Consider the following 24363-nt stretch of genomic DNA (forward strand, 5'->3'; position numbering starts at 1 on the left):
CTCGCCTGTGTGGGCAGATGCAGCACTGCCCAACAGAGCAGCCAGGTGGGCAGATGTGTGCTGTAATGCCCTGCCCACCCTCAGCCTGGAGGAGAGGCAGGGTCTGGCCTTGATGTGGTCAAGGGGGGCAAGCAAGAGTCAGGAGGAAAGGGAGAGGTTCAGAGATGCCAGGGGCCCTGGAAGACTTTGCACAGGCTCATCTCAAAGCCACTCAGGGGCCAGCTCATGAGCACCAGGACAGGGGATGCATTGGCCTGAAGAAATGTTGACCCTTGGACTGCAGTACGCTGACTTTTGACTTGTAATTTCTATTGTACCCACTTCCAAAGGAATCCGAGGCAATTAAGATATACAGTGTGTTTACAGAACATACAGCAGGAGCATCGAAGCAGAGAGGAACAAAGAAGAGAAGGGGTCCCGATCTCTTGAGATGAGCTGATATTTGAGGCTGGGCCCTGATTTGGCTGTGAGTTTCCTGACAGCCAGGGCAAAAGGGGAACCCCTGAGCTATGTGGTTTGTATTGTCTAACAACCAAATAACACACACTTATAAAGACAAACTCTTGGTTGGGACCCATTGAAAAGAGTAGTTTATTGTATGGGGTGTGTTTTCCCTACGTCCATGTTAGTCCGCATGCTCCATGAAGCAGATACCACAATGAAATTACGATGCGAGGATTTATTAGGGGAAGCTCCCGTGTGATAGAAAATGGAGAGGGAGCTGGTGAAGGCTGGGAGAGCTGTCAGACCCTGAATGGAGAAGAAACGGAAAAAGCGTTGGGTGAAGTGTCTTAGGCTGATGGATAGTCCAAGAAAGGCCCGGCGGGACAGCTGGGGAATCAGAGAAGACCAATGTTGGCCATCAGAGAAGTCCTGCATCACCCAGGGAAGGTCCTGCTTTCGAATCCTGCTGCACTCCAGCACTGGCTGGGCAGAGTGGCCTTGGCACAGAGAGTTGGGATCCACAGCCAATTAAACTCCCTGTCGTTGGAGGTTCCACCACCTGTCTGTCAGTTTGTTGTACTGTGGTGGCTTGCGTGTTGCTGGAAGCTATGCTACTGGTATTTCAAATACCAACAAGGTCATCCAGGGTGGGCAGGTTTCAGTGGCGCATCCAGACTACAATAGACTAGGAAGAAAGGGCTGGTGATCTACTTCTTAAAATTAGTCAATGAAAGCCACATCAGAATATCGTCTGATATAGTGCTGGACGATGAGCCCCCTAGGTTGGAAGGCTCTATAGAAGAGCCACAACAATGGACTCAGGGGTACCAGTCATCACGATGCTGGCGTGGAACCGGCCAATGTTTTGTTCCGTTGTACATGGGGTCGCTATGAGTCAGAGCTAACTTGATGGTAACTAACAGCAAAGTTGGAGGTCAGCGAGGCGCCTCCTCTGGGCTCCCACACTTTCTAAACGCCAGTCGTTTAATCTCGAATCACCTTCAGATTTTTGCCATGTCAGAGTATCACCTGCTCTAGAGTTTATCTGACCTTTTTCTTTACATTGACTTTAAATTAACTCCATTTTAAAGTTTTAGCCTCATCCTCGGAATCGCCATGCCATCAGAGGTTGAGGAGCTAGTTAGATGTATTTTTTTCCCTAATACACAATAAAATAAGTGCTTAACTATTCAAATTTGAAGACCGTTTACATGCCCCCTAAAATCATCTTAGGTGCCACCAGTGGTATATGTACTGCGCTTTGGGAAACGCTGGTTTTCTAAGAACACAGAAATGCCAATAAAACCAGAAAAACCAAGTCAGTTGCAAACTCACTGTGACCTTTCGGAAGCATATGGCCAGGGCTTTTTCCTGAGGAGGCTCTGGATGGGTTCAAACCACTCTGAACCACCAATCTTTTCGTTAGTAGTTGAGCACTTAACAGTTCATGCCACCCAGAGACTCCTAGAAATGCCAATAGAAAGGCTGTATCCCTCTGCTGGCCGGTGTATGGGCTGCCTTGCTGCCAGCTCTCATCTGATTGCTGTGGGGTACCTCCTGAGGCTTGTTGAAGGTCCTGGAGGTGGGGGTGAGGGTAAGACCAGGCTTGCTGAGCACCCAGGCCCTGTCCTCAAGTCCCCCTCCCCCTGCTGCCCAGATGCAGAGCTGGACCTCTTGAGGAGTGTGCAGGCCGTGCTCCGGGAACTCAGCGTCCAGGCCCCCGCTCTGCAGAGCAACCAAGGTAAGAGGCACCAGACATATGTCCATCTGTCCATCTGCTCCCTCTGCTTCCCCAGCCCAGCCAGCTTTACACTTTCGGGGAAATGCCCCAGCCTGGAGCTGGCGTGGTGAAGGTATCTAGCCAAACCCCCTTCCTGCCTGGGGTTAGGAGGACAGAGAAGACTTCCCGCTCCCCGCTCAGCAGCCCCAGGCACTGTCGTAGGGTACACCGGGATCTGCCTCTCTCTTCCTTAACCCCCTTCCCCAGCTCCACGTGCAAACAGAGTCTCCCTCAGCTCCATAGGACTTCCAGAGCTTGGGCTCAGGAAAGCTGCCTGCAAGCATTCTGCTCAGGCATGTGCCGTCTCCTCTCCTTTGACCACACCTGCTGAAGGGTTGGGGCTGTCCCTGCCAGTGTCCCCCTCCCTTCCTTCCTGCCCTGGGAACTCGCTGTCCACACAAGGCCTGCAAACCTGGATTCACCCACACGTGAGAAGCCAGTCACATGGGCCTGGAGCCAAGCCCCTGGCTGAGGGTCAGCCTGCAGCTGGTCAGAGGTGCCTTCTGGGACTCACGGGCTCAGGGCCCTGCTCAGTGGGGTCTCCTCTAGGAATCCCCCCTCCCTGCCTGGTGGTACTGGGCTCTCCTTTCTCCTGGCCCAGGCATGTGGAGATGGTCCCTGCACAAGAAGGTGGAGCGAGATCCCTGGAAGAGCCCAGCTCTGGTCCGTATCCTGCTCAGAGAGCTGGAGAAGGTGGGTTCTAGGCTTCGGCGGCAGATGGGGGATGGAAAAGAGAGGGACTGGTTAGGCTAGGGGCTGGGCCCTTTAGCACTGTCTCCCAAATGTGGGTCATTGGTGGAGTTCCCTTGTGACTTTTACCATATATGTCTCCCTCCCGTCCTTTTGGGGGCATGATGGTTCAGTGGTAGAATTCCTGCTGGAGACTCAGGTTTGATTCCTGGTCAGTGCATCTCATGCGCAGCCTGTACCCTTCTATCGTTGCAGGCTTCTGTGTTGCTATGATGCTGAACAGGTTTCAGTGGAGCTTCTACACTAAGGTGGACTAGGAAGAAAGGCCTGGTAGCCTGCTTCTGAAAATCAGCCAGTGAAAACCCTATGGATCACGGCAGTCCCATCCACAACCAATCTTGGGCGTGGTGCAGGATCAGGCAGTGTTTCCTTCCATTGTGCATGGGGCAGCCGTGAGTCAGGGCTGACTCCATGGCAGCTAACAGCCAGTACTTTTATATAAGCAATATTTTCTTTCGATTGACTCGCATTGTTTTATTTGAATTAACATATTTCAAAAATAAACCCCATAACATGGCCATAAATGGAAAACCAATGATCACTTGTTATAAACAGAAGGTACCCGTAAGCATAATTACATAATGATTATAACTTTTTATATTTATCCTTATACCACCTAAAATTTTCCATCATACCCCTAATATTCTGTATGCAACTGTTTGGGAAACACCGCTCTCGGGGAGCCTCCAGGTCGGGGACTTGCTTGTCATTTTGCTGCTGGCTCCTGCCCTAAGTCAATGCCACCATCCCCCCTCCATAGAGCTCCAGGAGCCACTGTCCACCCCTAGCCCCCACCTGCACAGCAGGGATGCCACAGCCATGCTCCCTCTCCACCACTGCCCCAGCTCAGGCCAGGGTGAACTGTCCTTTTTTAAATTCTCCTTGGACTCCCTGGGTGGTACAAATGGCTAAACTCTCAGCTGCTAACTGAAAGTTTGGTGGTTTGAGGCCACCCGGAGGTTCTTTGGAAGAAAGATCTCTCTACCTACTTCTGAAAAACCATTCTGACACACATGTTGTCACCATGAGCTGGAGTCAACTCCATGGCAACTGGTTTTCTGGTGGTATGATGAAATGCTGCCCCCTACTCTCTCTCCTGCACGCTCTAGCTCAAACTGCCTCACGTAGGATGTGGCAAGCCCCCGCCCATAAATGTGATGTCATCTCCTGTTTTCCAGGCAGAACGCGAGGACCGCCGGCATGTCATCATTCCCCTGCTGCATACGCTGATGTACGTGCTCACGAAGGTGAGCTGGGGCTGAGGTCAAGGTGGCGGTAGTGGCCCACATGTTGCTCCTTAGTGTGAGTCCCTCCCAGTGTGAGTCTAGAAAAACTCTTCGATTGCCTGCCCCAACTGGTTTCTAGCTATGCCTTAACACATGAAGAGACAAAAGTACAGAGACAATGGGGAAAGTCAAGGCAGTCTGGAGAACGAGTGCATGGGTGGCCTCAAATGCCAGAGTTAGGTCTTGGGTTTGCTCATATGTGCAACAGGAGCCAACATTGATCCCTATACAGAGAAGGGATATGATTAATGAAAAGTGTCTTGAAAGAGTAATTGAGAATTGCATGTAGTTAGTTGCAGGGGTGGGCGTAGATAGAGAGGAAGATGAGAGAGGCAGGAAGAGTAATTCTGGAGGTGCTGGAACATCCGGAGGAGGGACTGGCTCTGGCAAAGGCAGAAAGCACAATGAGGAACAGGAGGAATGGAGCCTCTAGGGCACTGGGGTATATCTCATGTCTGTGGGTTGCAAGGAGAAGTCAAGGATGTTCTTGAGAAGTAACTCCAAGATTACTTCAGAAGTAACTCCAAGGCCAGCCTGGAGAACTATAGAGCTGCATGGACCTGAGCGAGAGGTAAGTGGGAAGTTGGTTCATTAGCAGAACACGATGAGATGAATTTCCATCTTGGGAAGTGTCTTAGATATCTAGGGCTGCTGTAACAGATATACAACTGATGGGTGGCTTTAACGAACAGAAATTTATTTCCTCACAGTTTAGGAGGCTAGAACTCTGAATTCAGGGAGTTAGCTCTAAGGGAAGGCTTTTGCTCTCTGTAGGCTCTGGAGGAAAGTCCTTGCCTTTTCTGAGCTTCTGCCCCTGGGCGATCTTTATGTGGCATGGCATTTCCCTTCCCACATCTCTGCTTCCTAGCTTGCTTTGTTTAATCTCTTTTATATCTCAAAAGAGATTGACCTAAGACACACCCTACACTAATCATGTCTCATTACATAACAAAGACATCCCATTAACAAATGGGATTGTAACCACAGGTATAGAGGTTAGGATTTACAACAAATGTTTTTGGGGGGACACAATTCAATCTGTAACTTTATACCCCTTGGCCCCCCAAAATTTATGTCTTTCCCACATTCAAAACACACTTACTCCATCAAATCATTCCAAAGGTCTTAAATCAACTCCTAGTCCAAAGTCTCATCTTCTGGATCATCGAAATCAAATATGGGTGAGGCTTTAGATGTGTTTTTATCTTGGGACAAAATTCCTCTTTATCTGTGAACCTGTGAAATCTAAACCACAAGCTATCTGTTTCCAAAGAACAATGGTGGAACAGGCACAAGGTAGACATTTCCACTACAAATGGAGAAATTGGAGGGAAAGAAGAGATAACAGGCACCAGGCAAATCTAAAACCTAGCGGAAAAATTTACATTAGCCCTCAAGGCTTGGAAATAATCTTCTGTCTTCTGAGACCATCTGGGCAATGGCCCTGCCCTCTAGACTCTGGGTGTTGGCCATGTTCTCTGGATTCTCGGTGGAGGCCCCTAGACCCTGGGCTTCAGCTTCTTCTTCCAGGTCTACTGGGACAGAAGCTCTGCTCCCTTGGCTTTGGGCAGTCCCATTCTGCTAGTCCATCTGAGTGGCTATCCCACCTCCTTGGCCCTGGCAGGTCCTATTCTTCCTCTTGGGCATGGCAATCCCGGCCCCTCAACTTTGAGCAGTGGCCACATCCCTCTGGCTCACCTTAATGGTGGCCCCACACTCCAGAATGAGTTGAAGATCCGAGTCTTTGAAATCTAGGAGGCTGTGGCCCCACTCTTTGAGATCCAGGAGACTGTGGCCTCACCCTTTGAAACCAAGGTCCTGCTTCCCATGTTCCTCTGAACAGTTCTGCTGACCTCCAAGCTACTCCAGGGATGGTCCTCTTTTCTTGGAGGTCAGCAGATGTAGCTTTTTTGGCCTGTCTCCTGGCTGTAGAATTCCAAGAGGCAGACAGTTCTTTTTCCTTTCATCCTGTCTCTGACCCCTTCAGTCTCAGCTAATGAATTTTCTGCTGTGGTAGTTGGTTAGATCCATCAGTCACAGGCTTAATCTCATTTTCTTTTAAAAGCCTCACCAGAAGCACATTTAATGTCCACATTTCTAGCAACATTCTGTTGCTGGTGCCATACGTATTCTCTAAGACGATAGAGACTTTCTCTACAGCTCTGCTCACTTCCTTCTGAGCCCTCACCAGAATTCACTTTGACATCTATAATTCTACCAACAGTCTCTTCAGGGCATCTAGGCTTTTACTGCTTAGGCACCTTGAAACTCTTCTAGCTGCTACCTATTACCCAATTCCAAAACTGCTTCCACGTTTTAGGTATCTGTTAGAGCAGCACCCCCACTTCTCGGAACCAAATTCTGTCTTTGTTATCTAGTGCTGCTGTAACAGAAATACCAAAAGGAAGTGGCTTTGACAAACAGAAATTTATTTTCTCAAAGTTTAGGAGCCTAGAATTCCAAATTCAGGGTTCTGGCTCTAAGGGAAGGCTTTCTGTCTGTGTTGGCTCTGAAAAAAAGTTCTTGTCTCTTCAGTTTCTGCTTCCTGGTTCCTTGGAGATGTCCGTGTGTCTTGGCATCTATCTTACCCCACCTCTGCTTCTAGCTTGCATTTAATCTCTTTTATATCTCAAAAGAGACTGACTCAAGATACACCCTACACTAATCCTGCTCATTAGCATAACAAAGACAACTCATTCTCAAATGGGATTACAGCCACAAGCATAGAGGTTAGAATTTATAACACATATTTTTGGAGGACACAATTCAATCCATAATCGTAAGTTTGAATAGAGCATCCAAGAAGAGATGCCTTACAGGTGCTGGGAGAAGGCTGAAAGCTGTAGTCTTGGGCGTTGTGAACAGCCACGTGGGTAGGGAGAGAAACCTGAGCCCCAGCCTGGTATCAGGCCTGCTCTTCCTCTTCTCCCACCTTAACCTGACCTGGCCCAGGGCCCTTCAAGAGCTAGAGCTCTGGACAGCCCAACTCCCCTCTCTCTCCCAGGCCACAGGCATCACTGAGGAGCTCTACCAGAGAACCTACACCTTTTGCACGCGGTTACTGACCCTGCCCACCCCCTATTGCACAGTTGCCTTGGACTGCGCTATCCGGCTGAAGACAGAGACAGCTGTCCCAGGTAAGAGCCATGGGGTGCCTTTTTCTCCGTGATAAAACTCCATTGCCACCCCAGGTCCTGCCTCTTCCTTCAAACTGCAGGCGTTCTCAGAAGGCTTCAGCACCCTTTTTGGAAGGTGGGGAGTCAGAGACTCGGGGGCTTGTTGGCTAAAGTGGTCTGTTTGCAGGGACGCTGTACCAAAGGATGGTCATTGCTGAACAGAACCTGATAAATGAGCTGTATCCCTACCAGGAGAGGTGAGCGTCCCAGAAGGTTGCTGCCTTCACCCTCACGGCTGGGGAACTGTGTGACTGCTCTCAGACAACACAACAAATGAGGAGGCTGGCTTAGGCACTAGCAGAGCTTCCTGGCTGTGACATCTGTCCAACAGCAGAGTGCATTTTCAAGGGTGGATGGGACATATCCTTCTCCGGAGACAATCAAAGGCAGGATAGATCTCTTTTAGAGAACTGGGTTTAGAGCTAAGCTGCTCATATGCAGAGGGTGGATCTGGCCACAGGGCTACTCTGGAGTCCTGTATGCCACAGTCCCTACCACTCCATCCTGCCCCTGGCCATGATGCAGCCTCAAGCCAGCCAGGCAGCTTGAAATGGTTCCAGGATACCTGTGCTGTTGGGGTTCTGGGCCACAGTCTGGTAAGAAAGGGGGCTTTCATCTTTGTGTACCTAGATGAGATTGAGGGTGTGTCCGCTCTTTGTGTTGGGGAGGGGCTGATGAAGTTGGGGGTGCATGCCTTCCTCCTCTGCAGGCACCTCTGCTGACTTGGCACTAAAGGCACAGCGTGGGTTAAGGCTTGAGGCTCTGTGTTCATGAAGGGTACAGGAAGGAGAAGGGGATCCAGAGGAATTGACTGGAAAACTAGAACCTGGGAGAGATTGGGATGACACAGTTGAGCAGGAAGGACAAGGCAAGGGAAGTTGGTTTTCCAGTGTGATAGGGTGATGGAAGAAAACAGGACTCGCTCAGGTTCAGCGCTCCAGTTTTAGCTGTAAGGATTTAGGGTGATTCCTAGAGGGTGGTATGCCCACTGGGCCAGGGTACTGGCCCTTTCACAGAAGAGAAGGATTTAGGTTGGAACTTGCCAAGACATGAGGTTGGGCCCACTTTCCTATATGAAGACTGTGGGCTGTAGCTGAGCACTGGCTGCCCCTCTAGAAGGGACATGCATGCCACAGTCCCCACCACTCTCTATTGCCCCTCCTCTAGGCTTTTGAATTCAAATCTCAATAACTTGGGGAGCTGCATCCAGCGGCCCCTCTCCCAGGAGTCATTCTTATCAGTCCCCTTCTGTCCCATCCACCTCTGCTCACAGAGTGTTCCTCTTTGTGGACCCTGAGCTGGTCTCCGCCTCCGTGTGCAGTGCCCTATTGCTAGAGATCCAGGCGGCTCAGGTGCAGCAGACACCGGAGGCCTGCATGCGCCACGTGGTCTCCCACGCCCTGCAGGCTGCCCTGGGGGAGGCCTGCCACCCAGCTGCTCTGCAGAAGAAGCTGCAGGTAACTGCTTTGTCCTCAGCCCCTGTCAGTTCCAGCTGAGCTCCCTGCACGCCCACACCAAGGAATCCCTCCATTGCTCTTTCCCTTCTCCTGTTTCAGATCACCTTTTTCCGCAAAAATTAAAAAATTCATACATATTCACTACGGAAAATCTGAAAAAATGCAGATAAGCCAAAGAAGAAAATTAAAATCACTAATAATCCTTCTACCCAAACGTAATAACGATGAACAGTGTTAGGTATATAATTTTTATAGTAATGACGATGATTATCATAATAGCCACCACCTCTTGATCGCCTGTTATGTTTCAGGCCCTATGATAAGCATTTTACATGTATCACATTTTTAAATTCTCACCACAACCTTGTGAAATTATCTCCATTTACAGATGAGGAAAATAAGGCACAGAAAAGTTAATATGAAGTGACTCAGGCAGAATTTGAACCCAGATCTATCCAACTTCAAGCTTATATTCAATTGTTTTCCAGTCCCTCCACTCTTTTTTTAACAAATTGAGATATCAAGCTCTACATTATAGTTTTATACCCGGCAGATATAGTGTCTTAGTTGTCTAGTACTGCTATAACAAAAAAACCACAAGAGGGTGGCTTTAAGAAACAGAAATGTATTTTCTCACAGTTTAGGAGGCTTTTTGTTGCATCTTTAGATGCCATCGAGCCAGTCGTGATTCATAGCAGCCCTGTGTACAACAGAACAAAATGCTGCCAGGTCCTTCGCCATCCTCACAGTCATTGCTATGCTTGAGTCCGTTGTTGGAGCCACTGTGTCAATCCATCTCGTCGAGGGTCTTCCTCTGTTTCACTGACCCTCTACCAAGCATGATGTCCTTCTCTAGGGACAGGTCCCTCCTGATAATATGTCCAAAGTATGTGAGACCAAGTCTCGCCATCCTTGCTTCTAAGCATTCTGGCTGTACTTCTTCCAAGACAGATTTGTTTGTTCTTCTGGCAGTCCATGGTATATTCAATATTCTTAGCCGACACCGTAATTCAAAGGCATCAATTCTTCTTCAGCCTTCGTTATTCATTGTCCAGCTTTCCCATGTATATGAGGGGATTGAAAATACCATGGGTTGAGTCAGGCGTATCGTAGTCCTCAAAGTGACATCTTTGCTTTCTAACACTTTCAAGGGGACTTTTGCAGCAGATTTGCCCATACGCTATGTTGTTTGATTTCTTGCCTGCTGCTTCCGTGGGTCTTGATTGTGGATCCAAGGAAAGTGAAATCCTTGACAACTTCCATATTTTATCTGTTTATCATGATGTTGCTTATTGGTCTAGTTGTGAGGATTTTTGTTTCCTTTATGTTGAGGTGTAATCCATACCAAAGGCTGTGGTCTTTGATCTTCATTAGTAAGTGCTTCAAGTCCTCTTCACTTTCAGCAAGCAAGGTCGTGTCATCTGCATATCGCAGGTAGTTAATGTGTCTTCCTCCAATCCCAGCGCTGTGTTCTTCTTCATATAGTCCAGATTCTTGGATTATTTCCTCATCATACAGATTAAGTAAATATGGTGAAAGGATACAACCCTGATGCACACTTTTCCTGATTTTAAGCCATGCAGTATCCCCTTGTTCTGTTCAAATGGCTGCCTCGTGGTCTATGTACAGGTTCCTCATGAGCACAATTAAGTGTTCAGGAACTCCCATCCTTCGCAGTTTTATCCATAGTTTGTTATGATCCACACAGTCGAATGCCTTTGCATAGTCAATAAAACACAGGTAAACATCCTTCTGGTAGTCTCTGCTTTCAGCCAGGATCCATCTGACATCAGCAATGATATCCCTGGTTCCACGTCCTCTTCTAAACTGGCTTGAATTTCTGGCAGTTCCCTGTCAATGTACTACTGCAACCATTTTTGAATTATCTTCAGCAAAATTTTACTTGCATGTGATGTTAATGATATTTTTTTGATAATTTTGGCATTCTGTTGGGTCACCTTTCTTTGGAATAGGCACAAATATGGGTATGCTCCAGTCAGTTCACCGGGTAGCCATCTTTGAAGTTTCTTTGCATAGACCAGTCAGCGCTTCTAGCATTGCATCAGTTTGTTGAAACATCTCACTTGATATTCCATCAGTTCCTGGAGACTTGAAGTCTGAATTTAAGGAGTCGGTTCTAGGGGATGGCTTTCTCTGTTGGCTCTGGAAGAAGGACCTTCTCTCTTCTGAGGTTCTGCACCCGGGCAAACTGCATGTGGCTTGGCGATTTCTTCCCCCATCTCTACTTCCTAGCTTGCTCATTTAATCTCTTTTATATCTCAGAAGTGACTGACTTAAGACATACCCTGCATTGATCCTGTCTCATTAACATAATAAAGACAGTTCACTCCCAAATGGGATTATAACCACAGGCATAGAGGTTAGGATTTACAACACATATTTGGTGGGGGGGGGCACAATTCAATCCATAAAATCTCACCCTTCGGCCCTCTCAAATTCATGTCTCACCCACAGGCAAAACACATTCACCCCATCACATCATCTCAAAAGTCTTAAGTCAACTTCGAGTCTAAAATCTTGTCAGAATCATCTAAATCAAACACGGGTGAGACTTTAAATGTATCCCATCCTGGGGCAAAATTTCTCTTTCTGTGAACCTGTGAAATCTAGACTACAAGTTAGCTGTTTCCAAAGTACAATGGTGGAACAGGCACAAGGTAGACACTTCCATTACAAATGGGAGAAATGGGAGGGAAAGAAGAGATAATGGGCACCAAGCAAGTTCAGAACCCAGCAGAACAATTTACGTTGGACCTAAAGGCTTGAAAATAATCTTCTGTTCTCTGAGACCACCTGGTCAATGGCCGTGCCCTCCAGACTCTGGGTGTTGGTCACACTCCCTGGATTCTAGATGGAGACTCCTCAGTCCTGGGTTTCAGCTTTGCCTTCCAGATGCACTGGAACAACAACTGCATTTCCTTGGCTTTGGGAAGCCCCTTCCTCCTAGTCCATCTAAGTGGTGACCCCAACTCCTTGGCCCCAGCAGACCCCATTCTCCTAGTTCATATGAGTGGCAACTCCATCCCCTCGGCACTGGCAGGCCCCATACTTCTGCCCCTTGGGTATGGCAGCCCTGCCCCCTCAGCTCTGGGTGGTGGCCCCATTCCCCTAGCACACCTTAACAGTAGCCCCACACTCCAGAACCAAGATGGCGAAGATCCGCCTCTTTGAAACCTAGGAGGCTGTGGTCCCACCCTTTGAGATCCAGGAGGCTGTGGCCCCACCCTTTGAGATCCAGGAGACTGTGGCTCCTCCCTTTGAAACCAGAAGGCTCTGTTTCCCATGCTTCTCTGAACAGTTCTGCTGACCTCCGAGCTGCTCCAGAGATGGTTCTTTTTTCTTGGAGGTCAACAGATATAGCTCCTTTGGCCTGTTTTCTGCCTGTAGAGTTCAAGAGGCAAACAGTTTTCTTTCCTTTTGTCCTGTCTCTGACCCTTTCAGTTTAAGCTGATGGATTTTCTGCTGTGGTAGTTAGATCCATCAGTCACAGGCTAAATCTCATTTTCTTTTAAAAGCCTCACCAGAAGCAAATTTAATGTCCACGTTTTGAGCAACATTCTGTTGCTGGTGCCATACGTATTCTCTAAGATGATAGAGTCTTTCTCTGTAGCTCTCCTCGCTTCCTTCTGAGCCCTATCCAGAATTGCCTTTGATGTCCATAATTCTACCAACATTCCCTTCAAGATAATCTAGGCTTTTACTATGAGGCATCTTAAAACTCTTCTAGCCTCTACTAATTACCCACTTTCAAAATAGCTTCCACATTTTAGGTATCTATTAGAGCAGCACCCCACTCTTCTGGAACCAAATTCTGTCTTAGTCATCTAGTGCTGCTATAATAGAAATACCACAAGTGGGTGGCTTTAACAAACAGAAATTTATTTTCTCACAGTTTAGGAGGCTAGAAATCTGAGTTCAGGGTGCCGGCTCTAGGAGAAGGCTTTCTTTCTCTGTTGGCTCTGGAAGAAGGTCCTTGTCTCCTCTGATCTTCTGCTCCTGCGTGATCTTCCTGTGTCTTGGCATCTGTCTTTCCCCATCTCTACTTTCTAGCTTCCTTGTTTAATGTCTTTTATATCTCAAAAGAGATTGACTTAAGACACACCCTACAGTAATCCTGTCTCCTTAACAAAGACAATCTATTCTCAAATGGTATTATAGCATAGCATAGAGGTTAGTATTTACAGTACATATTTTTGGGGGACACAATTCAATCCATGACATATAAATATACATATATGCATAATATAGGGTGCACTGGTGTTTCAGTAAGGAGCCCTGGTGGTGCAGTGGTTAAGTGCCCAGCTGCTAACGAAAAAGTCTGCAATTCAAAACCACCAGGTGCTCCGTGGGAGCAAGATGTGGCAGTCTGCTTCTGTCAAGATTTACAGCTTGGAAACCCCATGGGGCAGTTCTACTCTGTCCTATAGGGTCACTATACTCAGAATCGACTTGATGACAGCAGATTTGCTTTGTTGGTTGGTGGTTCAGTGGTGGAATTCTCACCTTCCATGTGGAGGGTCCAGGATCAATTCCCAGTCAATGCAATTCGTGTGTGGCCACCACCCACCTGTTACTGGAGGCTTATGTGTTGCTATAACGCTGAACAGATTTCAGCAGAACTTCCAGACTAAGATGGACTAGGAAAAAAGGCCTGGCAATCAACTTCAAAAATGCAGCCAGCGAAAACCCTATGGATCACAATGGTCCAATCCACAACCAGTCATGGGGATGGCACAGGACCAGGCAGCAGTTCCTTCCATTGTGCTTGGGGTTGCCATGGGTCAGGGGCCAACTTGACGACAGCTAACAACATGTGTGTATATATATATAATATTTATCCCTCCACGTCAGTCAAATATTCTTTGGAAATGTGTTTCTAATGTTTGCACAATATTCTCTGTCATGAATGTGCTGTTGCTTATCTAGCCAATCCTCTGGTCCTGTGTTGGGCATCTAGATGTTTCCAACACTTACTTATTTCTTAGCCTTGTCTCTTTGACTCAACCTCAGCCCCTATACAAGGCTCCAGAGATCCAGTAGGTTGGAGATTTTCTTGCCAAGGGTTGACACCAGGTGCTTGGACTTCTTGGGTGGAGAATTGCTCCCTGGGGCAGTGAGTGCATGACTGTCAGAGGGGACCATTTTGTGGGGTGATGTGGGCAAGACTCTTAGAAAAAAAAAAAATTTTTTTTTCTAAGAAGCCTGGACTAAATGGTGGCTACGTTTCTGAGCTGCTAAGACTTGGGGCTGTGCTGCTGCCACTGCAGGAGGGGGCAGGCACCCAGAGAGGGAGGGCACCTTCAAGGGTTCAGTTATCCCCTGCTTGTCTTGTCCCAGGAAATGGTGTGTCAGTCCTTTTCCCAGCCCTTGACTCAGACCTTGCTTTGTCCGTCGAAATACACTGGATGGGTTCCTTTCCCTCCTGTTGTTTCCCATCTGGAATTCTTCATATTTTGGGTCCTACGTCTTGGATCCTCCCTTTGGTAGGTGCCTTTTATGTACTGCCGTGTCTTTCCTTGGAGCCCTGGTGGCGCAGTGGTTAAGAGCTCGCCTGCTAACCAAAAGGTCGGCAGTTCAAATCCACCAGCCACTCCTTGGAAACTCTATGGAGCAGTTCTACCCTGTCCTGTAGGGTTGCTATGAGTCTGACTCCACTCGACAGCAATGGGTTTTGGTGTCTGTTATACCTTTCCTCAAAAGGCACCATTTACATCTTTAGAATACCGTGCCTTGTGGTTAGTCACTGGCTTGGCCCAGTTGGGGATTCTTGACTCACTCCCCACATCCCACCATCCTTGACTTCCTCTCCTTAATATAACATTCCCTTTGGGGTGTTCACAGCATACAACGGCATTGTGTAGACATACTCCCATGCCCCACTAGCTCATATCTACCTAAGCAATGATCTTGCTGGCTGTGCCAAACTGTCCAACCGAAGTCTGGGATTGCCAGAAAAGTATGATTCACACACAGGCACTTAATGGAACAACACTTTACTCACATAGAGAAGAGACAGAACAAGGCCAGCTTCAGTACTGGGCATCGGTCTCCCATGGCTAGCAAGTCACTCCCTGCAGCAACTGACACAGGGATGATGGTCTGCACACACCCGTCTTGTGCTCAGAAGAAGGACCCCATTCCCGCCTCAACGAGAACAGATATAGAAGTGGGGTCGGTCAGGTGCCATATAATGCACACGTTCAGCTAAGCGGTTCTTGGGAATGTTGACATGTGCTCAGGGCAGAGGGGAGGGATGTGCTGACACCCATCAGATCCTGTGGGATGTGTTTTGGGTTAGGACACCCTGGGAAAGGCAATCAGCCCACCCCCTCATCCTGTTCAGGAAGCCAGGCTGACACATCTGGTCCTAAGTACAAGGTTCATTTGCATGTCACACTAAGGTCCCATCTTGGTTTCAGCACAGACACGTATCGCCCCTAACGTGGGACACTGTTCTCCCGCCTGGTAATTGGTGATGCCTGTTGGGCAGTTTGGGAAGGGAGGAGATTCCCTGACCCAGAGTTTGCCTACTGATCCGGCAGCCCCTACTGCCCTTGTAGAGACTCTAGTGATCGTTTCTGGCTCACAAAACAGGAAATATTGGTGGTGCCATTTTGACATAGCCAAGTCCAACATGTAAGAACATTGATTTTTGTTACTCAATAACATGGGAAAACTGGGAATTCCAAACCCTACTCCATCCCTGAGTTGGAGGCTCCTGGAGTTCAGGCTTAAGGTTAGGGATGAGGCTGGGTAGCATTGAGGGTATCAGGAATGGAATAGGTTTGAGAGATGCCAGGTCAGGAATAGGGTCTGTCGCATACGTTACTTTGCAATGGAAAAAGGAAACACAGAAAGAGTTATATTCCCACCACCACTGCCTCACTTTATCTAGAACCCACCTTATCCAGAGTCTAAATTTGTGCGTATAGAGAATTGGGGGAGGGGCAGAAGAGGAGCAGGGAGAGACTATGGGAAAGCATCACTGGTCTTGGAAATGCTCAGAAGCTTAGAGTTAGAGGGGTCCTTCGCAGTCCCCTGGCATGTCCCCTCTCCCATTGGATGCTGGGGATCCTTGACATCAGCCTGGCCTGGGCTCTCCAGCTCTTGCTGACCACCATTGCCCACCTTCTCCCCAAGCCCCCTGCTCCCCTGTCTGAAATTTAGCCTCTTGAGGCAGCTATTGGAGGGCCATTCTCAGTCATATCTTGGCTGGTTGAGATCAAGTGGAGTCTGGGAGAGATGACTCAGCCAGTCACCGGCCGGGCAGAGAGGTCTTGTCTGACCACCAGCCCACATCCTGTCTACTGAGGACCTGGGTCTGAGGCGGGGGGCCTATCTATGGAAAATAGCACCTATGACAATTAGCGTTAAATTGCCGAATGATCTCACAGCTGGCTATGGAAACTGTGATGGCCAATAGAAACTGCTAATTGGCTGCTGCCTCGAGCATCGCTCTGGGCACACATATAGCACCCAGAACACAGCCTTCTACCTGCTCCCATCTGCTCGTTAGGCCTCTGGTCTGAGGCCCAGGTGGGGAGTAGACTGATCTCTGCACGTGTCCACAGACCAGCTGCAAGGCCCCAAGACTGGAAGGTCAGCTTGGGATAGTCCACCTCTCTGATCCTCTGGTACCATATTCTGGGTGCTGGAGGTGGGAAAGTATCCAGGTGGGGCTGCCCTATGTGGGGTCAGTGTTGGTAGGACCAGGTTAGGCTTCTTTGCTAACCTTGAAGCCAGAGATTTCTAGAGGGACATGGGGATGAGGCCAAGGAAGGAAGTCAGAGACACATCCTTGAGAGCCAGCTCTCCTGTGGGTTGGCAACATGACTTTGAACCAGCCACAGCTTCTCGGGGTCTAATCTGCTTTTCCTCACTTCTCTAGAAACAGCTCCACCCACAGTCTTTCCCCACATCAGCTCATGCCCTTGCCCTTCTTCTCCTCACTCAGGCAAAAACCGTTGGGGTCATCCTTGAGTCCTTCCTGTTGGCTCCACCTTCAAAATATGGGCAGGGTCCAACCACTTCTCTCCACTTCAACTGCCACCACCCCGGTCGAAGCCATTGCAGTTTCTTGTCTGGATCATTGCAGCAGCCTCCTGTCTCCCTGCTTCTGCTCCTGCCCTAGCCGCCTAGTGTCAGTTCTGCAGCTGCTCAAATGGGAGTTGGCTCATGCCACTCCTCTGTGCAGCCACCTCCATGGCTCCCTATCTGTTGCAGATGACACAGGAAGAAACTTCTTTCCCTTCTCTTTCAAACCTTCTGTTTCCGCTAAGGAGAAAGGCTTAGCTTGTCCCTATGCCCCTAGTCTCTCCTTTTTTTTTTTTTTTTTAATAAAGAAGAAGTGAGATTTGAGCTGAAAACCTTGGCAGGCAACAGTATCCAGCTAGAATTTAATAGTCAGTCCTCTGGGATAATTATATTCATTTTAGATATTTTCTATTTATGACACGTGACACTTTATTATTTAGAGTGGCAGTATAGTCTCCTTTTGAAATAATTTTGAACTAAAAAAGTGAGCTGGTTTAAGAAAAATACAGAGTAAATTATAGTATACATGGTATGTCAGGGTCGTATAGGAACTGAAAGAAGCTTCAGAACAACAGCAAAAACATAAAACCTGTTGCCATCGAGTCGATTCCGACTCATGGCGACCCTATAAGACCGAGTAGAACTGCCCCATAGAGTTTCCAAGGAGCGCCTGTTGGATTTGAACTGCTGACCCTTTGGTTAGCAGCCATAGCACTTAACCGCTATGGCACCAGGGTTTCCACTGAAAGAAGTTTAGGAAATATTTATTTAACAAATATTTATTGAACACCTACTATGTGCCAGGAACTGTTCTAGGTGCCGGGATGCAGCTGTAAACAAAACAGACAAAATCCCTGCCTTCCAGCAATTTACTCCCAGCGGGGGCAGAACACTGGTCCAAGTGCTTGGTGATACTCTCAAAGGGGTGGGGTCTGCGGCCATCCCTGCCCCTTTGGGCTACAGACGTCGCAGGGCACCAGCTGTCTCTCAAAACCAGGCTGTCGGGCCATGTGCGAGGGGCAGAGCGGACCCCCAGCTGCAGGCAGCATCGGCAGCAGTAGGGACCTGGGTGTGGGGCCCAGAAACCTTCGGCAGACAGGCTTCCCTCCTCGCCCCCCCACCCCCCCGGGCAGAGGGGAGGTGCCACACTGGGTGTCCATGTCCCTCCGGCTTTGGCTTAGCAGCAGGGTTGGGTGGGTGCTGGGTCGGAACCCAGGCTCTGACGCCGCTCCCCGACAGGCCAGCCCTCGCCGCGCCCTGGAGCAGTATTTCCACGCTGTGGTGGCCGCCGTGGAGCAAATGGCTAACGAGCCCAGTCCCAGCCGGGCTGGTCACCTGGAGAGGCTGGAGGAGATTTACTGCTCGCTCCTGGGGCCCCCAGCGGCCGCGAGGGGTCGCTGCGGCGGTAAGTGACCTGCGGACCCACCGGAAGGCTGCGAGGCCCCGCCCCGCCTGCCGGTGGAGGCGGTGGGGGCTGCGGTCTGAGGATCCCCCAAGAGCGCGGCTGGGGCGGCGGGCCCGCAGGGGGCGCCAGAGAGCAGGGCAGGCGGCCGGGCCCAGGCCGCGCTGAGCCTGCAGAGGGTGGGAGGGTGCGGACTGCGGAACAGCTCAGGACCTGGCAGGCCCGGGGTTAAGAAGGTGGGTGGGAGGAGGACCAGGGAAGTTTTCAAAAGTCCAGACGTCCGAATCCAAGCTAGCTCAACAGACTGTCCCGCTCCACCAAAGTCTCCCGCCCTTGGTTGTAAGTAGGGCAGGCAGTGATAGGCTGGTTGTGACCTGGCTAAAGGGTAGGCATGTCCAGTGCAAGAAGGCCACGCTTTATCTCATTTTGATAATAATAACAGCTAACATCTATAGAGCATCTACTATGTATACTCCAGGTGTTGTTCTGAGCACTTTACATATGTTTACATATATTACATCTGTCAAATTAATTGATCCTCACTGTAAACTTATGAGATAAAAACTATTATTATCCCCATTTTACAGATGAGAAAACTGAGGAGGTTAAACATCTTGCCCAAGATCACCTAGCCAGTAAGTGGCAGAATCAAGACTCAAACCCAGGCCATCTAGTTCTTAACCAAGTCCTGGATGGTGTAAACGGTTAATGTACTTGGCTGCTAACCTAAAGGTGGGAGGTTCAAGTCCACCCAGAGGTCCCTCAGAGGAAAGGCCTGGTGATTTACTTCTAAAATCAGCCATTGAAAACCCCATGGGGCACAGTTCTACTCTGACACACACGGGGTTGCCACGAGTCGGAGCCAACTAGACAGCAAGTGGCTTGTGCTGTAGTAAAGGATTTGATCACCTAAAACAGCAGGTGAGTCAACGTCACTTGTATGGGGTACCATGGATTTTTATTCAGCACACATTCTTTCTACTTGCGGTTTTGTAAGATAATGCCATACACGGTGATACTGTGGGAAACAAGCCCGTTTGGATTGGGAAATCCTAACTAGCCTAGAGAAGTGTCCCAGAACATCTATTTTCTGCATGTTACAGGACAGTCATGAATTGTGTCCTGTTTCATGGGCACCCAAGGTACCCAGGGGATTTGCCAGATTACATGTCCTGGAACTTCCAGCCACTGGCTGTGTACCCGTAGTACCGGGCACGAGGCTGAGGACTGGAAGCCACCGACAGAGGTCCACATGCCAGTCCCAGGTTTCAAGCTTGACAGGGAGGGTGGAAGCTGCAGAAGTCAGGGCAAGGCTGGCAAGGCTGGCAGGAGGACCCCTGCCTAAAGACCCCCCTCTATCTTCTCAGTTTTCTCTTAACATTCTGAACTGCCTCTGGTCACCCCATGGAGGTGGCTCTGGAAGCTGGGACAAACCCTGGGGCACATCTGGGCACCACTTGTTAACGTTCAGCAGTAACTCCGCATAGACCCGGTGAGACCCAGCCTGGGCCACTCCCATCACCACCATCCAGGTCACATCCAGGGACCCCTGTCTCCCACCTGGACTTCTCAACGATTAGCCAGCCCACCCATGGAGCCTTTGCCCCTACAGGGGCCAGTGTGGGATAGTGGTTAAGAGCAAGGTATTGTGGATAAGACAGGGGAAGTGGTGGTTCAGTGGTAGAATTCTCGCCTCCATTCGGGAGTCTAGGGTTCGATTCTCGGCCAGTGCACCTCATGCGCAGCCACCACTTGTCCGTCAGTGGAGGCTCGTTTCTTGCTGTGATGCTGAACGGGTTTCAGTGGAGCTTCCAGACTAAGATGGACTAGGAAGAAGGGCCTGGTGATCTACTTCCGAAAATCAGCCAGTGAAAACCCTTTCAATCACAACGGTCTGATCTGCAGCCAATCATAGGGATGGCACAGGACCAGGTGCATGGGGTCACCTATAAGTCGGGGACTGAAAACTATTGTGGTTAAGAGCATGGACTCTGGATCTGGGCTGTCAGGACTTAAATTATGGCTCTGCCACTTACTCTGTGACCTTGGCCCAGTCACTTAACCTCTCTGTGCCCCTGGTTCCTCATCTGTCAATTGAGGACCATAACAGTACCTGCTGCCCAGGGTTGCTGGCAGGATCCAGTGTGCTGACTTAATGTGTGTGAGGTAGTAGAGCAGGGCCTGGCAGGTGGTGGTCTGTAAACATTGGTCGCTGTCCCACAAAGAAGCCTGCAGCCTCACTGGGAAGGGAGCCGTGGCTGTGCGGAAGTTAAACAGGAATACCAATGAGTGCCAAACCCTAAGGCTACCCGTGGAGTGTGCCCAATGTGCAAACAGTAAAGTCTGCTTGGGAAGGAGTGACCACGTGGCCGGAGCGGTCAGGCAGGCTTCCAGAAGGAGGGCAGGAGCAGGGATTGGCCCTGGTATCTTGTCCCGGTTCCTGCTGCCCTTGGCACTTTGCTGCTGAGGTCTCTTTCGCATCACTGACTGCAGTGAATGTTAATTGAGTGGCGACTGTGTGCAAAATACTGCAGAAAACCAAAAGTCAAACCCGTGGTTGATGAGTCAATTCCGACTCATAGTGACCCTATAGGATAGAGTAGGACTGCCCCATAAAGTTTCCAAGGAGCACTTGGGGGATTTGACCTGCTGACCTTTTGGTTAGCAGCCATAACACTTAACCACTACACCACCGGGGTTTCCAGATACTACAGGGGCCAGAAGCCCTGAGATAAACAGAGGCCTTGTCCTCCTGGTCTAGATGCAGACAAGGCGCTTAGGGAACATTGGGAAAACCAGCTCCACTGCAGAACAGGGTGGGGCGGGCGACAAGGAGGGCAGCCTTGGGAGGAGAGGGTGGTTTGTGACGGGTCCTCAAGGCTGGGCTGAGAAGTTTGTAGGAAAAGGAAAGTGCTCAGAACTCTCAGGCAGGGGCTGACAGCTGCAATGTTAGGCCCTGGATGAGCTGATGGTGGCAGAGATGGGGAGGAAGGGAAGCCACATGGAAAGGAAGGCTCAACAAGACCAGGTAGGGGAGGGAGAGGGTCTCTGCCACCCCCTCTAAGCCCCTAGCAAGAGCTGGGGAGGATGGGAGGGCACAGAAGAATCCCAGCATCCTCCTCTCTGTGGCCTCCACAGCCTGCTCCTTCCTTCAGGTGACCCTCTCCAGGACCGGCCACCAAGCATCCCCCTGCCCAGCCCCCACATCACCTTCCACCTGTGGACGGATGAGGAGCAGCTCTGTAAGTGCCATGCCGCGACCTCTGCAGAAAGAGGCTCCTCTGCACAGCTGGCTGGAGAGGGTGGTGTGTGCTCTGTGTGCGTGCACGTGTGTGCACGTGTCTGTGTGTGCTCCTTGCCCCCTTCCCTGAGTTGGTGCACAGGTCTGGATGAAGGACACACTTTCTCGACATCAGAATAGCACAGTGGATTAGCCACTGGCCTCCTGGACCTGGTAAATGCACGTCCCCAAGGAGGAGGCAGGTGCACAAAAGCTATGGTTCCCCAAAGCTGGGAGGCCGTCCAGAGAGCTCCAGTCCCCTGACACGCATCCCTTCAACCCAGAGTCCCCATCCCACTGGTCCCTGGCCCGTATGCTGGAGTGAGAAGCGCTGGACAGCCGTTATCCATTGAATTACTGAATTACGTCCCCCAAATGTGTTGTAAATTCTAACTCTACACCTGTGGTTATAATCCCATTTGGGAATGGGTAGTCTTTGTTATGTTAATGAGGCAGGGTTAGTGTAGAGGGTGCCTTGAGTCAATCTTTTACAAGATATAAAAGGAGTAGATTAAGCAAGCAGAGATGGGGGAAGACAGAGGCCTGGCCACATGAGATCTCCAAGGGACCAGGAAACAGAAGCTGAGAGACAAGGACCTTCCCCCAGAGCCCACAGAGAGAAAAAGCCTTCCCCTGGAGCCAGCACCCTGAATTCAGACTTCTAGCCTCCTAAACTGTGAGGGATCAATTTCTGTTTGTTGAAGCCGTCCACTTGTGATAGTTCTGTTACAGCAGCACTAGGTAACTAAGACAACAGGTGAGCTGGATTCAAGGCCTGGCCCTTCCTTCCGCTTGCTGAGTCACACTAAATGGACTCAGTTCTCCCTCTGATCCTTAGTTTACTCATCTGTCAGGAAATGAAGGTAGATTAGAAAAGCCTGGAGGTGTCCCAGAGGGAGCTATGGGGAGTGGGAGGGTGCTAATGAGCTGATTTCCCTGGTGCTCCTGTAACACAGATACCACGAGTGGGTAACTTTAAAGAACAGACATTGATTTTTCTCACAGTTCAGGAGGCTGGAAGTCTGAATTCAGGGTGTGGCTCTAGGGGCAGGTCCTTCTTGGTCTATTTCAGGTCTAAAAAAACAAAAAAACCAAACCTGTTGCTGTCGAGTCCATAGCAGACACAGGACAGAGTAGAATTGACCCAGTCAGGTCTAGTAGCCGGCAGTTCTCCCAGTTAGGCCTGGTAGCCGGCAGTTCTCTCCAGTCAGGCCTGGTAGCCGGCAGTTCTCCCAGTCAGGCCTGGTAGCCGGCAGTTCTTCCAGTCAGACCTGGTAGCCGGCAGTTCTCCCAGTCAGGCCTGGTAGCCAGCAGTTCTCCCAGTCAGGCCTGGTAGCCGGCAGTTCTCCCATTCAGGCCTGGTAGCCGGCAGTTCTCCCATTCAGGCCTGGTAGCCAGCAGTTCTCCCAGTCAGGCCTGGTAGCAGGCAATTCTTCCCAGTCAGGTTTAGTAGCAGGCAGTTCTCCCCAGTCAGGTCTAGTAGCTGGCAGTTCTCCCAGTCAGGTCTAGTAGTGGGCAATTCTTCCCAGTCAGGTTTAGTAGTGGGCAGTTCTCCCCAGTCAGGTCTAGTAGCCGGCAGCTCTCCCAGTCAGGTCTAATAGCCAGCAATCCTCGGAGCTCCTGGGCTTGGGGATGCACCTGCCTGTGTGTCTGTCTTCTTACAGCATCTTGCAGCATCTTGCTCATGTCTATTCCACTCTTTTTATAGCTCAGAAGGGATTAGGTTTAAGCCCCACCCTACCCTGATATGACCTCATTAACAAAACGAAAGAAAACTCCTATTTCCGAACAGGGTCATGTTTAAATGTATAGCGATTAGGATTTTAACACATATTTAGGTGGAACACAGTTCAATCCATAGCATGAGTGTATGTGAAAAAGAAGGCTCCAGGATCAGCTAAATGTGCGAAAGACTGGGCTAAGCAGATTTCTTTACTGCAGGGCTTCTCAGAGTCGTTAATATGTTTACTAACGGAACTCAGCAAGAGGCAGCAGGAGTGTGCGGGGCTCTCAAACTGTGTTGACCACAGAACCACTTGTCTGTTTGGCATCTGTGGGGCCTCTGGAACACGGGACAGCGGGCTTTTCTGGGGCGAGACCCGCTAGCCTCAGGCATCTCACTCCCTGACCTCTCCATCTTCTGCCTCACAGGGAGGGAGCTCGTACTCTTCCTTCGCCCTCGGTCCTGCCTCCGCCTCAGTGCTGACCTGGAGGCCTTGGATCTGCAGGGCCTCCTGCCAGACCGGGAGCTGGCCCGGGTGTCCGTGCTGTCCACTGACAGCGGCATCGAGCGGGACCTTCCTTCAGGGGCCGATGAGCCACTTGTGCCCAGCAGCCCTGAGATGGAGCGAGCTGGGCTGCAGCGCAAAGGGGGCATCAAGAAGCGGGCATGGCTCCCGGACCTCTTGCTGCCTGGCAGCTGTTATGGACCCCCCGGGCTGCACCAGAGGACGGGTGGGCCTGGTGGGGACGGGGAGCTGCTGCCTGGGGTCTCCCGGGTGCACACAGCCCGAGTGCTGGTGCTGGGAGACGACAGGATGCTGGGGCGCCTGGCCCAGGCCTACCACACCCTCAGGTAGGGCTCTGAGGGGCTGGCTGGGGCAGAGGAGGGCCCGGTGTAGGCTGGGGGAGGATTGAGGAGTGGAGAGCAAAGGGCAGGAGGCAGAGCCCGGAGGGATGGGGGCAGATGCTGGGCACCACTGTCACCTCCTGTGTGCTGGGCACTGTGCTCAC

At 50.1% G+C, this 24363-nt stretch overlaps 1 protein-coding gene across 4 annotated transcripts in view; it reads left to right on the plus strand.

Moving 5' to 3' along the window:
- PIK3R6 (phosphoinositide-3-kinase regulatory subunit 6) overlaps positions 1 to 24363 on the plus strand; it is a 105097-nt gene that overhangs the window by 42426 nt on the left and 38308 nt on the right. The window contains exons 1-11 of one of the 4 annotated variants that reach the window (XM_049861259.1): positions 2109 to 2185; positions 2826 to 2917; positions 3170 to 3222; positions 4153 to 4221; positions 7265 to 7397; positions 7564 to 7633; positions 8710 to 8893; positions 18188 to 18353; positions 18938 to 18985; positions 21506 to 21592; positions 23782 to 24205. In XM_049861259.1, the coding sequence (XP_049717216.1) occupies positions 2836 to 2917; positions 3170 to 3222; positions 4153 to 4221; positions 7265 to 7397; positions 7564 to 7633; positions 8710 to 8893; positions 18188 to 18353; positions 18938 to 18985; positions 21506 to 21592; positions 23782 to 24205 (1316 nt within the window). In that variant the 5' untranslated portion in view covers positions 2109 to 2185; positions 2826 to 2835. Of the gene's footprint in view, positions 1 to 2101; positions 2186 to 2212; positions 2918 to 3169; positions 3223 to 4152; positions 4222 to 7264; positions 7398 to 7563; positions 7634 to 8709; positions 8894 to 18187; positions 18354 to 18937; positions 18986 to 21505; positions 21593 to 23781; positions 24206 to 24363 lie in introns of those variants that run through there. The other 3 variants (XM_049861257.1, XM_049861260.1, XM_049861261.1) reach the window with 3 other exon arrangements.

Source organism: Elephas maximus, chromosome 19 (genome assembly GCF_024166365.1).
Source record: "Elephas maximus indicus isolate mEleMax1 chromosome 19, mEleMax1 primary haplotype, whole genome shotgun sequence".
NCBI classification, from domain to species: Eukaryota; Metazoa; Chordata; class Mammalia; order Proboscidea; family Elephantidae; genus Elephas; species Elephas maximus.